Source organism: Clupea harengus, chromosome 8 (assembly GCF_900700415.2).
Source record: "Clupea harengus chromosome 8, Ch_v2.0.2, whole genome shotgun sequence".
Lineage (NCBI taxonomy): Eukaryota > Metazoa > Chordata > Actinopteri > Clupeiformes > Clupeidae > Clupea > Clupea harengus.
Window position 1 is genome coordinate 4,266,347 of NC_045159.1, and position 15,502 is coordinate 4,281,848.

A 15,502-nucleotide genomic window follows, 5' to 3' on the forward strand; every position below is an offset into this window, starting at 1 on the left:
TGGCTGCTACATACCGGCCCCTAATTGTTAATGGCAGGCAGACATAACAATTCAATGAACAAAACACACAAACATATTGCAATTAGCCCAAACGTACATGACTTAAAAGGCATAATTTAAAACTTAAATTACATTAGATTTGGTTTGTACTCTTACAGAACGTACATGACCCTTTTTATCTGTAAAGACCTCAAGAATTTTGCCCAATGGCCAGGAGCCTCGAGGGGCTGAAGAATCCATCACCACTACAATGTCTCCCCTGCTCAAACCTATTTTCTACTGGTTCCATTTTTGCTTCTCTTGGAGTAAGAGCAAGTACTCACACCCATCGTTTCCATAAAAAGATCTGAGATATACTGAATCTGTCTCCATCTTGTATTGGTCATGAGGCCCAAAGACTCCAGGGGGCAAGGCTGGTTTTCCCCTTAGAAGTGGAAGATGATTAAGAATGAGAAGCTCCAAGTCGTTCGGATCATTGGAGAGCTGGGTAATTGGGCGATCATTGAGACTGTAAAGTGGAGGCCAAAGCACTGTATGCAGCCCATCGTCATCTAGTGTTTGCTGGCGCAGAACAGAGCTGAGGACCCTTCTCACTAGCCGGATCATCCGCTCCCAGACACCACCATGATGCGAGCCTGCTGGTGGATTGAAACTCCAATGGTTTCCGACCTGAGAAAGTACTCCTTGAATATGGTCGTGGTTTAAAGCAGAAACAGCCTCCCTCAGTTCTCGTTTGCCCCAATGAAGTTTGTGCCATTGTCCGACATTAGTTGTACCGCTTGGCCTTTCCTGCTGATGAAACGGCGCAGGGCATTAATGCAGGCATCTTGTTCCAAAGGCACAGCTACCTCCAAGTGGACAGCTCTGCTTGACATGCAGGTACAAATGGCTCTGTAGCGCTTACAGGTTGATCTTCCCCTCTTCACTCGGACAGGACCGACGTAATTCACTCCTGTATTGGTGAAGGGTGGTAAGTCAGGGAGGATTCTCCCCTTTGGAAGGTCAGCCATCTTCTGTATATCTTCTATAGCTCTTCCATTATAGCGCCTACGGAACCCGCATTCACTGATGACCTTCCATACGGCCGAGTTGGCATTAGTAATCAAAAACTTCTTCCTTACAGCAGATAGGGTATGACTGCGTCCACTATGACCCAGATTTTGATGAATATACTTAAGAATGAGTGAAGAGACATTCTGATCTTTTGAAAGGATGAGTGGATGTTTAACCTCCTCAGGCATTGCTCCCTTACTCAATCTCCCTCCAATTCTAAAGAGCTCATCATCCAGGACTGGATCCGGCCTGTATAGGGAACTCTGGCGACTCACTGTTACTTTGCTTGAGGACAGCGCCGCCATCTCCTCACTGAATCTCAGTTGTTGGCAGTAGCGAATGATTGCCATTTCTGCTTCTGATAACTCGTCTACTGTAAAAATGCACCTGCCCGAGGTAGCTTTGCCTCTCGGAATTGTGACTTGCGTTGCACTGGGGTGACCTGTGGTCTTCAGATTGTCTGCCTTTACAGCCTCCAACTGCCTTTCGAGGCGACTTCGTTTCAACAATATAGCTTTTAATCTGAGGAACCAAGCAACCGTTGTTTTAAGGCGCCTACAATCGGAAAAGTAGCCAATCAGCTGTCTAGCAGGACTGAGGTTATTATCCACATTAATGGCATTTATGGTCACCTGCCGTCCAACCTCTGGATCGTTGGCGTCCACTAAAGTGTCAAATGCCAAGTTGGGCCAATCCTCCTCACTTTTCCAAAGAAATGCAGGCCCTTCCAGCCACCTGTCGTTCTTCAGTAGATCGGCAACTTTCAACCCTCTTGATGCATCATCTGCTGGATTGTCTTTGTTGTTCAGAAACCTTTTCTTTAAGCCCTGAATCCTTTGCTCGGCTATCGCAGAGTTCTTGGGTAGAAATACCTCTTTCCTCTTGAAAGGCAATTTCAGGCAATAACTCCCATTCTGGAGAACAGCTGATTGTTCTGCTATTTCCAGGAAACTGTGGTCTTCTCTTGACATTTCCTTCTCTTCTTTGAGGTTTTCATCAAAATCATTGTTGTACTGATCAGTCAGCAATTTTCCCAATTTACAAATAGCAATCCTGTTCACTGTAGCAGAGGGAAGTTGTCGCTCCAAGGGTTCATCGTGTTTAGTCAAGGGACCATTGATGGCCCATCCGAGCAACGTCCTGATAGCATATGGGCCATTTCCACAACTGTTTATAACTTCCCAGGGTTCCAATATCCAAGCAGCATTGGCACCTATCAGCAGGTCAACATTTGCCTTTATGCTAGGGATATGCACCTTAGACAGATGGGGCCATTTAACCAACTCTTCTGAATTTACCATGTCATCTACAGTGACCGGCATGTCTTTCTGGGTAAGAACTTCTGGAAGGATGTGAAAATTGTTGCTGTTCAGGCCAATAATCTCTAACCCAGTGAGGGAATAAGCCGGAACAACCTTTTCTTGGCCCATAGTCCGCAACAGGAAGTTAGTCCTTCTGCCTGTAATGTTCAACTTCTGCATTAGGTGTTCTGAGCAAAAAGTAGCAGAGCTACCAGCGTCCAAGAAGGCATATGTACTTATGATCCGATTCCCTTTAGCTGATTTTACTTTCACAGGTATAATGGATAGTGCGCATCGATCCTGACCGGCCCCTGTATGGCCACAGAGTTTGAGTGAAGTCGACTGATTCCTGGATTGTTCCCTCGAATGTTCCTGAATTGCAGTACGTCCCTCACCGGCCCCTGTATGGCCACAGAGTTTGAGTGAAGTCGACTGATTCCTGGATTGTTCCCTCGAATGTTCCTGAATTGCAGTACGTCCCTCACCGGCCCCTGTATGGCCACGGAGTGTCTTTACATAAGTTGATGGATTGTTGGATTGTACCCTTGCTTGATGTTGAGTTGTAGTGCGTCCCTCGATATGAAGTACAGTAGGGTGAGTTAGACCACAGGACTTACAAGTCAAGCGCTGCTCACAATAACGACTGATGTGCCCAGGATGTAAACACGCGAAACAAACTCCTCTGTCTTTCAAGAAGCCAATCCTTTCACTGTGCCCTTTTCTCTGAAACTGTCTGCATTCCTCTAAATCGTGACTTTGAGCACAATAAAGACATTCAATATCGTCAGGCGTGTCTGAGTCTGCAGTTGCTTCAGGATCTCCCTCATGCAAAGCCAGAGATGTTACTGTGGTGGCGACGACGACATTTCCTTTTACTCTATCTCTGGGCTGTGAGTTAAACTTGGTGAAGTTCTTTCCTACTACAGCATTAGATGATTGATCCTGTAAATCACCAAACAGGGGGTCGGAAAGAATTTTCACTCGTCTTTCAATGAATATGACCAAATCATAGAAATGGGCTCTCTGGTTAGAAGTCTCCATTATTACATGTGCCTGGGTCCTCCATTGCTCCCTCATTTTAAAGGGTAACTTAGCGAGGATAGTTCTCATATTCACCGGCATATCAAGTTCCTGGACATATGGCAACTCTTCCATTACATTACAGCAGCCCCGCAGGAATAAGCAGTATGTTTGAAGGGATTTAGTATCCTCGGATTTTATCATTTCCCATGATAGAGCTTTCTCCATATAGGCAGCTGCAATTTTGTATGGATTGCCAAAGTGTTCCTGCAAGAGCACTTTTGCCACAGAAAAGCCTTGTTCTGGGTTCATGTGCTGGCAGCTGCGCACCAATTCCTGCGGTCGTCCTCTTGTAAACTGTTCCAAGTAATACAGACAGTCTGCCTTTCCTGCTTTCCCTTCGACTCCTTGCTCAAAGGCCCTGATGAATGCCCTATACTGGAGAGGATCCCCTTCAAATATGGGAATTTCTCGGGGTGGTAAGGATGATGTGTGCTGTTGTCGCACCAGAGCAGCAGTTATATCATTTTGCCTCTGCATAATGGAAAAGAGGTCACTAGATGAATATTGACCAACGGGTTGATGATATGAGAGCTGTCTTTGACTTCCCTCCAAGGGGGCCAGTAAAGGCTGATGACGGTTGTTGTGATGTTGTGATGATTGTTGTGATGTTCCCATGTTTTCTTGCCAGTGTTCATTTGGGTTACACCACTGCCTTGGGATGGCTTCGTGCCACTGTTCTGCTTCCTTTCTACACATATCCAATGGTGGTGGATCGTTAGATGATGGCAATTCTTTTGATAGGTCAAGTGGCTGTTGTTCCCCTACGTACCACTGTCTTGAAGCAGCCTTGCACCGTCGATCCATTTCCTTTCTTTGCACATCCGGTAATGGCGGGTTGTTTGACGGTACTGGTCTCCTTGACATGTTGGTGTGTTGCTGCTCATTGGACTTATACCACTGGGTTGAGGCTGCCTTACACCATCTCTCGGTCTCCTTCCTCCTCACATCCAGTGGTGGTGGGTCATTGGGTAGTAACGATTTGTTGGTGACATTGATAGGTTGTGTTGATTTCCAGGGTTCTGCATTAAATTCCTTTGCTGAAGGGTTCAAGATGCTGACAGGTTGCTGTTTACTTTTTTCCTTTTCCAGATAGGAGTTCATGCCATCTGTGGGTGCTCGAGAACAACTTTTCACATCTGAGGCCTGCAACACAGCCAACTTAGCAGTGGATGCAGCTAAATCAGTTTCCATGTCAAGCTGCTCCCTTCTTCTTCTCAGCTGTTGTTCAAGCTCCTCCAAGGCATGTCTTTCCTTCAATACTGCGGCACGAACAATGAGTGCAGCTCTTTCTGCCTCAGCCCTTATCCTTGCTGAGGAAGTGGTGCTTACTTTACTCATGCCACTCTTTCGACTTGAGCAGTTGCTTGCAACATTGGAAATACTGTCATCTGGATTTACCTCATCCTCAACACCTTTGTGCACAACGCTGGACACATTATTGTGTGTAAGCATTTTTGAGACAGAACTGGTTTGACTGGGAATATCAATTGGATCAACATTGAGCCTATTATTTTGCATAGCTACATTTTCAACAGTGCCACCATGTACATCACTGGAAACATCAGTTAAATTAGCCTTTTGCACATCGTCACACACACTTAGTTGTTCCACAATAACACTTTGATGGATGTTAGAGACAGCATTAGTTGAAATAACATTCCCATCGTGACTGTTGCTACAAGACATCCACAAATTTGCATTAGCAATACACTCATCATTAGACAACATTTTCGCTTTAAACCATATTACATGTTTTTCTTTTTCATCAGAAGGCAGCAGTTGCAACAAAGATTCATGTATACATTTTATTTCATAAATCAATTAATTCATTAAGATCATTCTCTACCTGTGTTCTCATTTTTTACCATGTAATTTCTTATTGATTTTCTAATGACGTTTGCCTTGTTCAATTTGGCCTTTCTATCAGTTTGTAACTTATCCAATTTCTCAGCAAGTGCCTTGGCAGTGAGTTTAACAACTCGTTTCTGAGTCACGTCAGTTTTGGAACCACTAGCAGTTTGTACGTCAGTCCCTCCAACGTTAATAGTCTCGTTTGTCGCCTTGCACGGCTCCATGAAAATCAGTTCAATCGAACGATAGCGTTAGTCCTCCAAACAAACGACATGAGCAGTCAATACAGAGTCTTAGCGAACCCACGATTACCAATGCATTGGATTTCCCCGGTATGTGCAAACAAATTAAATGGCCATGAAACAATGTAGCACTACACCCGGGTTACCTTGTACGTTGGGCGCCGTAGTAGCATAGACCAAGAAGTAGGTCAACAAACATCCTCAGCTCCAGCTTCGACCATTCAATTCCTCGGTCTCCAAGCAGCTCTCGTAATTTTCAAACAGCTCGAGGACTCGTCGAATTCCGCAGAAACTTCCAATTAGCGGCAGGTTTTGACTGTGTGGGAGCACAGTACACTACTGAGCTACTGGGTTGTTGTACCCCAGGAATAACCTGGTTGACGCGCTTAGATGATTTAAAGATGATTACCGTCGGCGAGATAAAGTCCATACACGTCTTGCGTTCGTTAAACAGTTCTCCATTTATTGTCCATTAAAACGCAGAGCAACGACATGTTACTCAAACCTTCGCGGTATAGCGGTCAAAACCATTTGCCCTTCCGGGGTCAACACCTAACCACAACAGTAGGCTTCCTACCTATATGCCTAAAAACACCTGTGCAATGCACAGCAACACCCAGTGTACAAACAGGGACATTACACATTGAGTGACAACATATTTTGCCTGTGGCAACCCATTTGGCTGCTACAACCAGAATAGGGCACACAGCCTTTGATGCCAACACGATGTTCAAGTCTAGAGATCATCATATTTTGCTACAGTGTCGAAAGCAGCACAAAGGTTTAAAAGAACCAGTATTGAAATTCACCCATGATCAGATGTGGGTCAGTGTTTCAGTGCTGTGATGGGCTCTAATTTGGAATGTGATTGGAATGTGACAGCCATCTGAGCAAACGTTGACGAATATGGAAAAGATGAATCGCTCAGTCAGACAGCCCCCTCTCCCATTCTCCCACCTCTCTCTGCCTGAGCACCAATGGAGCACATTTCAAAAGCTCCTTTCAAAAGAGCATACACCACTGCTGCTGTGTGTTTTCAAGATATTGAAATAAAATTTAGATATTGAAGTAAAATTAAACTCTCAGGAATGAAACAAAGACAAGAATCATTAAAATCCAAAAGCTGAAGTTTAAGATTCTGGCACTTGCAGACGGCAGAAAATTAGCCTACTGATAAGTAAACCAATCTCTACAGATTAACATCATCAGTATATTACTATTACAGCAGGGGATGTTTGATACGTGTATTGAATTACATTTTCTGTCATGTCTACTGTGCTTTAACAAGTTCATAGTTTTAACCATACAAATCTAGTATAGCTGTCTAGCCAACTAAATTGGCTAGCTAGCAACACCATTTGTATATTGATTAGGGCTGGGCAACGATTAAAAGTTTTAATCGTGATTAATTGCATGATTTCCCTGATTAATCACGATTAATCGAATTTGTATACGCAACATCCAATAATGAATTCAAAAGTAGTGTATAGCGCACTTTTATTTTAAATGTTCTGCCATATGAACGAAAGTGCCATAACATTTGTTGTGCAAACACTTTTAACATCAGCATTTGAATACAGTAGCAGTTAAATAAAATATTCAGTATAAATCTCAACTTAAACAATGTTATCAGGGGCATTAATGTTATCCTGTTCGTTATGAAAAAGAAAAAAAATGGCCACAAAATCCTGAGCCACAATCATATAATTAAAACAGGTAATTTCTGAGGTAACCAGAAACATTTTACTTTCATCAGGGAGCAGCAAAACCAGTCTATGTTCAGTACCACATGTCCCTGTTAGAGTGAAAAAACTGAAAACACTTTCAGTGCAGTTTGTCAATTCCTAGAACTTGACACTGTTATTTTAAATGTACTGCCATATGAACTAAAGTGCCATAACATTTGTTGTGCAAACACTTAACATCAGCATTTTTATATAGTAGCAGTTAAATAAAATAAATACTTTGTCTGAATCTCAACTTAAACAATGTAATCAAAACAAACACAAAACTAAAGCTTATTGCCACTGCCAGGGCATTAATGTTAGAGTGTGGTGAAGCACCAAAAAGTTCACTGCTGGCAGTTACTGTGCTGTACGTAGTCTGCCGATGCCAATTATTTTCTTTTCTGGTTCCGCAGCCGTCAGCAACAGACTTTTACCAAACAAAAGCCTGTGAGCAACAGACCTTTACAATAATAAAATAAATAATAAAACCTGCGCTAATGCGCGATAAAATAATTGTTGGCGTTAAATAACGCGATAATAACGAGTTAACGTGCCCAGCCCTAATATTAATGCCTGTTTATTGCAGTATTTGGCTTCCTACACTTGACTGGATGAAGTCCTCAAATTATCTTTGCACACTATGCATCTTTTGTTATCACAACAGAGCCTCATATCAAGGAAGTTCCCCTGATCCACCCACTCAGTCCAGATCAACGGATCTGCTATGTTTCGCGAGGTGTAGGAAGTTCCACTTATTCACTCAGGATAATGGTCTTGATCTGGTCTGTGTTTTGAGTGCATTAAGTTTCCGTCTTTGCAGGAAATTCCACTGATCAACTCAGTCAGCTGCAAAGGATGACTTATACTGGAGCGTTAATTTCCTGAGTCTCTGTGTTTTATAAAAATAATGTATTCCAGTGGGGAACTGCGCAGGGAAAGCCATGGCCTCTAGTTTGGTAACTTTGAAAATAACTCACTGGTCTGTTTCCCTTAGCTGGGGCCACACTGAATGTGCTCTCACCTAATGTTATCATTTCCTGTGCAGTATCAGATGGCTGGAAGGATGAATCTATTGAGCATCCACCATTTTGCCGACTAATGTCCTGCTCAGTGTCTCAGAGACTCCTGGGCATCATGTTCCTATCGACTCTCATGTTTGTCTCTGGATGTCCCTCTCTTGCCTCAGGTGTGTCACACTGATCCCATCAATCTGTCTCCATTAGGTCAATTGCTTCTGCAATATCAGGACTGATGTCTTTACTGATGTTATTCTCATCTGCCAAGCTATTGATTTCATCCTCAAAAGCTGGTATAGCATCCCATATAGTTATGTCATACTCTGAATGTATCTGTTATTGGTTTTGATCAGGCACTTTTCACCTTCACCTTTCACCTTCCAAAGCTGAGACTGGGTGCTGGTCTCCGCAGTGCTTTCACTGACTCCAGCTCTGATGGGACACATACAATCCTGTCACATTAACATCTGCTGGCTTTTGGGGAGAATTAGCATTCTAGAATGTGCCTTTTAAGTATATGAAGATCCCTGAGCTCTGGGGGAATTGGCGATAGTTCTAGCATATTGATCACAACAATGGACGGCATTTTCCCTATCATGAGATTTCATGACGGCTATGGTAAATTGGTATAGCTATGGCTATGGTCTTCTTTTCAGGGAGACAACATGATTCAAATGTATTGCACTCATCCCTGCATGTGTGTACTTCCTTCCCGGTTAAACATCTACCAACCGTGTCTAGGTTCTTTTGATAACTTTCATGATTGCATTTTTTTTACCTGATTTAAAAGCAAAGAACAGTGACATACTGAGCACACATAAGTCGGCCCATATTGTGCACGCTATTGTTGGTGTTGATGTTCAGCCTGTTGCACTGATTGTAGAACAGGCGTGTGTACAATTGTAGTGACCATCCTTGCACTATATTTGTAAATCAGTTTGAGAAGGATACTTTGGAACCTTTCATTGGCATGAGTGCACTTCTTTTTCTGTGAGGTTTCTGTCTGAAGGTATCACTTTACACTTTCTTGTTTTGGTACTGGTATGAAAAAGATGAATGTTGTGACTTGTAAGACCACCATATTTTCTCTGTATCTCTTTCCAGTAAGATGTTTGATACCGAGTTGTGCCCCCTGCCCTTCTCCATGGAGGAGATGTTTGGCTTCATTAGTTGCAGGTTCTCTGGTTATCCTGCATCTGTACAAGAACAGGCCCTGCTATGGCTTCATGTGAGAACATATTTCATTATTCCATTTGGTTTGACAAATACTGAGGAAAATACCAACACAATATCCAGATATTTTTAAAAGCCTTATTGTTAAGAACCACTTTTTCCAGACATAGGAGCCACCAATGTCAGCTGTTGTAGAGCAATACAGTGTACACACCACACACCACACACCACACACCACACACCACACACACACAAGCACACATGTAATTACATGCCGAATAGAAGTGTTCACCAATATTGAATAATTTACACCAGCACTTTTAACCACTTGTGTTGGTTGTGTTTGTGTGTGTGTGTGTGTGTGTGTGTGTGTGTGTGTGTGTGTGTGTGTGTGTGTGTGTGTGTGTGTGCGCAGGTCCTCTCTGAGCTGGACATTGTGGTGCCCCTGCAGCTACTGACAGGCATGTTCTCTGATGGTGTGGACTCTCTGAAGGAGCTGACCAATCAGAGGAAGGCTCGTGCAAATGATCTTTCAGAAAACAATGAGGCTCGGCGGGTAAGGCCAGTTGTTTTTAACAGTACCCCATAAACTCTTTTCAAACAAAACCAACGGAATGAACACCAAGGTTATTATAATTTGAATTATTCATACTTAGTTTCAGGTTTTCATAAGTTTCAAATAGATCTTGTTTTCATTTTGTTTTTTCAATATATTATAGTTTTTAATCTAATTTCAATATTTTCTTAAACACGGGATTATAGCTTTTGGCATAATTTTCTTCAAATCCAACTATTATTTATCCAGTCAGTGCTAGGAAGGATGGCATACAATACTAAACATAACAAAGAATTAATTCTATACATGGGGATTCTTTTTTCAAAATGTTAAACAAAAATTGAACATGCAAAAACATCCACTGAGAGAGTATGTGCCGTTAGATGAGTCCATATCTGTACTCATAGCTGTACTCATATCCGTTAGATGAGTCCTTTACTTTTCATTTTTATTAGTTTCAGTTCGTTTTGAACCAAAGCATAAGCATTTCAGTTTCAGTCCAGTTTTGCAGTCAATTTAGTTTGAATTTTAGTTTACTAAATTCTTTTTTCATTTTCTTTTCTTTTCTGTTTTGTTTTACGATAAAAACCTTGGAGAACGTACAAAAGGAGAAATTTGCCAACATCAGTAAACTTAAAATGATGATGAATACATTTATAACATCTATATATGTTATAAATGTATTCATCATCTTAAGTTTACTGATGTTGGCACATTTCTGTTATCTTTGTTTGGGAATATGTCTGTTATTCCACTGGCTCTTGTGTAAAACTCCACATGAATTGAAACTATAACTAAAAGAAACTAAAAGACAAAAACTAATGGTTTTAAAAAATTTGTCATGAACTGAAATAAAATAATTTACTCAAATAAAATGGAAAATTAAAACTAATTGAAACTAATAATGATTGTTGAAATAACGTATTTGTCGTTATTGTTCCAAGATGGCGGACATTGAATCCACGGATGTCTCACTCCCAAAATTCTGTGGTCATAACTGACAACCTTGAGGTGCCGATCTAGTTTGTCAGGACGCTATAGAAGTAGGCCTTTTTATCTGATCAGTCAGAAATGTCAGGGAGGAAGTGTGAGTGATCTAAAATAGAAAATAGATCTATAAAATAGAAACATTTAAAAATGTGCAGCTACGTTTATTAACTCAAAACTACATAAAAATGAGAGCCAAATCATGTTTTGACTGGAGCAGTCCATTCAATAACCACGTTGTTGGCTAGGTTGTATAATAAGATAATGTTCTTTTCAAACATGGCTTGTTTCGTAGTGCAGTCACTGTCACATTGCCACATGCTCCAGATGCTCTCATTCACTTCTGTTTACATCAATAGATGGTTTCTCTACGATTACAGAACATTTGTGTCACTGCTGAGTCAGAGAGAAACTGTTCAACGTTGAAAAGGATTCAAACATTTACACGCAATACCAAGGGGCATCAGAGGTTAAATGCACGTCCTATGCTATCAATTGACAATTCATCGGTGGATTGGATTGGTGTTTGCCCTGGTGAAAGACTGCTGTGCATCTTCTCTTTTCTTATTTTGGTTGTAGTTTAAGGCCCGGAAAGCAATGGGTTTCCCAGCTCTGAAATGTTGCTCTGAATGTGTTATTAGAGTTCAGACCACAATGATTGTATGCTGCTTGATAACTCCTGTGCCTCGCAATGTTAATGTGTGCATTTGTGGTGTCATTGATTAGTTGTGTTTGATGGCAGAAAACCTTTCATAAGCTCAAAGGCGTGAGCTAGGATAGCATTTGTATGCACCATAATGTTGGATTCCTCAACCCCTCTATCCTAAACCAATGTGGTTTGTGTTTCAATGTCAAATAAAGTAAAATTGTAATGAAATCATTCCCAATTGCGCCTAGTGAAAAATAAAGAATGCACTATTTGGATTTGGTGTATCTTTGTGAGAGTAGAGAATTATGTCAACATACCTATGGCCTATATGCTATATAGAATTACATTTGCACAGTCAAAGTAGTCTTAAAAATCAGTCTAGTTCTGGAAATAAATCAATCTAATCTCTTCTTAAACCATCATAACATTGGGTTTTATGTTAATGCATACAAAGTTTGACCTCTAGTGGCTGTTATGAGATTTCTTGAAGACACAGAAACTGAAATCAGCTAAGCTAATGAGTGAGCAGTTGCCCCAACTAGTTAAGCCAGTCAAGAGCAATATAATAACACTGACTTTAATCAGTTTAGCCAGTCAAGAGCAATATAATAACACTGACTTTAATCAGTTTAGCCAGTCAAGAGCAATATAATAACACTGACTTCAATCAGGTATGTTTGGAGTAGGGATAAATAGAAGAGTTCTAATGCAAGGTGAGCAGGATTTAAAACTCCTGAACTAGATGATTCAATGGTGACATACAAACTAAAGACGGTCTGAAATATAAAAGCTCACCTTTGCTCTGTGTGATGTATTTTTATTTTGTGTGTTGTCCTGTCATATGTCTCCTTCCAGGTGAGTGTAGTCTCAGACCCGGGACGCAGGGGGCAGCAAAGTGCACTTAGTCCATTCCCGAGCCCCTTTCGGAGCCCACTGCATTGTAGCCCCTTCCGGAATCTGGGCCATGCCTCTGGCAACTGTGCTTTGGATTTAGACAGTGAGGATGATGACATGAACCTGGGCTGCTTCATCCTTATGTTTGATCTCATCCTTAAACAGGTGCCCTCTCTCTCATTCAGTTCTCCCCGCACACACCATCAAACATACACACAGTCAGAGCAACAAATGAACTATATGTAGAACAACAGACATAATGAGCACACACATATATATACATACATGTTCACATGTACATGTTCATACATGTCCACATCAAGCGCATGCAGTTAGAGACGATGTCTTGTCCTGCAGATGGAGCTCCAGGATGATGGTGTGATGTTGGGCCTGGAGAGCAGTCTGGGCGGGGACATCGTGGGCATCATCAACAACATCTTCCAGGCCCCCTGGGGAGGCTCCCACACCTGCCAGAAGGATGAGAAGGCGCTGGAGTGCAACCTGTGCCAGTCAAGCATCCTCTGCTACCAGCTGGGCTGTGAGCTGCTAAAGAGACTCACCCCAAACGAGGAGATCAACCTGGTGGTTAGATTCCCTGATATTTATACATAATAAATTATAAATGTAGATATGCACTTAAACATCAACACATAGGCTACAGACACAACACATGAGCACATTCATAAGAACAACCAAACCTGTGATGATGTCATATTTTCAAAAGTGCCTAAATTCAAATACAGTGTGAATCCTTGTTGGCACCATCATTATACCTCCAACTTACACATGTCAGGGTAAGGTACACAAGTAGGTTGTCTTATACACACACACACACACACACACACACACATATATACATATATATATGTGTGTGTGTATGTAATTATAAGTTATGATGGTTAGAAACAATGGGCCTCATTCTCGAACATTTTCTGAAATGTTTCTTACGGGCTTCGGAAAAACAACGTAAGAAAAAGACATCCGACAAATTCATGAACGCTTGAAAATGTGTTCCTACGCAGCAGAAGTGTTCTGAGCTGTGCTCCACCGGAAGAGTTTTCTTCAATTGAAAGCGCGTTCTCGTGCTCCTGAATTTGCATACATACACGCCCCGCCAGCTCCTTATAAGGGCACGCAACCGTAGTGATGTGTGCAGTCGGAATCAACCGAATCTACACGAAAGCAACTCGTAAACGAGTCATGTAAAAACGGAAAGCGATCACCGTCGAGTAAACGCAGATTTAACTTCAACGGTGCAGAGGTGGACCGTTGCAGGATCTAGATGTGTCCATTCTATTCCACTATAGCTATATCAACGTGATTGAGTTTAGTGCTTATTTATTTATTCATTTGCAGTGTTCGTGTACATTCACATTTACATTTAGTCATTTAGCAGACGCTTTTGTCCAAAGCGACGTACAAGGGAGAGAACAGTCAAGCTACAAGCAATAGAGACCTAGTGTAACACTAAATACTACTTTACATAAGAAATAGAAAAACGAAATAGAAAATAAAAACGAAGTGCAGGAATGTAACTGCTGTAAGTACAAGTTATCACTAGTCGAAGTGCCAGTTAGGAAGGGAGGTGCTCTCTGAAGAGTTGGGTCTTCAAAAGCTTCTTAAAGGTAGAGAGGGACGCCCCTGCTCTGGTAGTGCTAGGCAGTTTGTTCCACCAACGTGGAACTACAAATGAAAATTCTGGATTGCCGTACTTGCACAGATGGCAGTGCCAAACGAGCTCACTAGACGAGCGCTGCATTCTGGTGTAGTCCTTTTATTTATTTTATGACATCACGGTGCCTCGTAGAATAATAACTATAGCTACATGTGAAACGTAATTGTTAATGATAAAAATATTCTCGTAATTATTATTATTATAATTATTTTAATCCGAGGATGTCTGTAGAGTTGATGTGAACGCAATCACCAACGATTTCTCACAAATTCATTAACACTTCTAACACAGAGTTTTCTTAAATGCGATTCCTCAAGGAATTAAGGAATCGCATTTGAGAAAACTCTGGCCGAGTTACGACTGCTATTTCGAGTTCGGAAAGTCTTCTGAAGTTCAGAACAAATCCCAGATAAGAAAACTTTCATGAATGCCAAATGTTTTCCTAAATCCAATGCAGAAGAAATGCCTTCTTAAATTCTTCTTAACTGCGTTCGAGAATGATGGCATGCCACAGGCTATCCAGGGGAAGGAAACGGGAGTGGGGGTAATCCAGGGTAAGGGAACGGGAGTGGGGGTAATCCAGGGTAAGGGAACGGGAGTGGGGGGAGTCCCCTTGGGAAGTATTTTGCCACTTGGCGATGGCAATATGCATAGGCATCCGTTGTGTTTCTACCTCATTGAAGCTCCATAGGCATTGTGAGTAAAGTATTTTCCAGTATTCATTCTTACACCATCATTTCTGACTTCCGACCATAACAAAATTGGCGACAACATTCCTTGGCTTTATCAGCCAATCACAATGAATCGGACATACCTTATTAATGTTCACACAGAGCTCAGTAAATGTTCTGCAGTGTAGCAAACAATACCTTTCTGGTAGCGAATGGAGCCGGAGGAGGTAGATGTTCTTGTGTGGGAGGTCGTTTTTTTGTCATGTACTGTACGGACTGGCTTCTTTTAGGGGTAGAGAACAACTTGGATGACATCATAGTCAATGGCCTTGACATGCCTACGAACGACAGCCCGATGAAGAGAAGTGCTGTTTCAACCAGCCCAGCCTGCCTTTCCTAGTGCGTGTTGTCTCAGTCGTTTGCCCTCTTCCTGACACAGAACGTATACAGGTCATTGCCAATACTCCTGTGCCAAGAGATGATTCTACTATGTGCTCCTTCCTCGGACTGCTTTCATGGTACTATGAGTTCACTCTGCTGTGGTGTAACATGTATGACACTGACTGACACCTACTGACTTCAAAGGGCGTTGGGTGTGCTGATCTACGCATGTCAAGATGGTTT

At 41.8% G+C, this 15,502-nt stretch overlaps 1 protein-coding gene across 4 annotated transcripts in view; it reads left to right on the plus strand.

The window, feature by feature from the left end:
• Positions 1-15,502, plus strand: part of LOC105895330 (unc-79 homolog, NALCN channel complex subunit) — a 100,402-nt gene that overhangs the window by 44,824 nt on the left and 40,076 nt on the right. For 3 of the 4 annotated variants that reach the window (XM_031571574.2, XM_031571576.2, XM_031571577.2), the window contains exons 16-19: positions 9,378-9,501; positions 9,862-10,002; positions 12,494-12,697; positions 12,890-13,117. In XM_031571574.2, coding sequence (XP_031427434.1) covers positions 9,378-9,501; positions 9,862-10,002; positions 12,494-12,697; positions 12,890-13,117 — 697 coding nt within the window. The remainder of the gene's footprint in view (positions 1-9,377; positions 9,502-9,861; positions 10,003-12,493; positions 12,698-12,889; positions 13,118-15,502) is intronic. The other variant, XM_031571575.2, reaches the window with a different exon arrangement.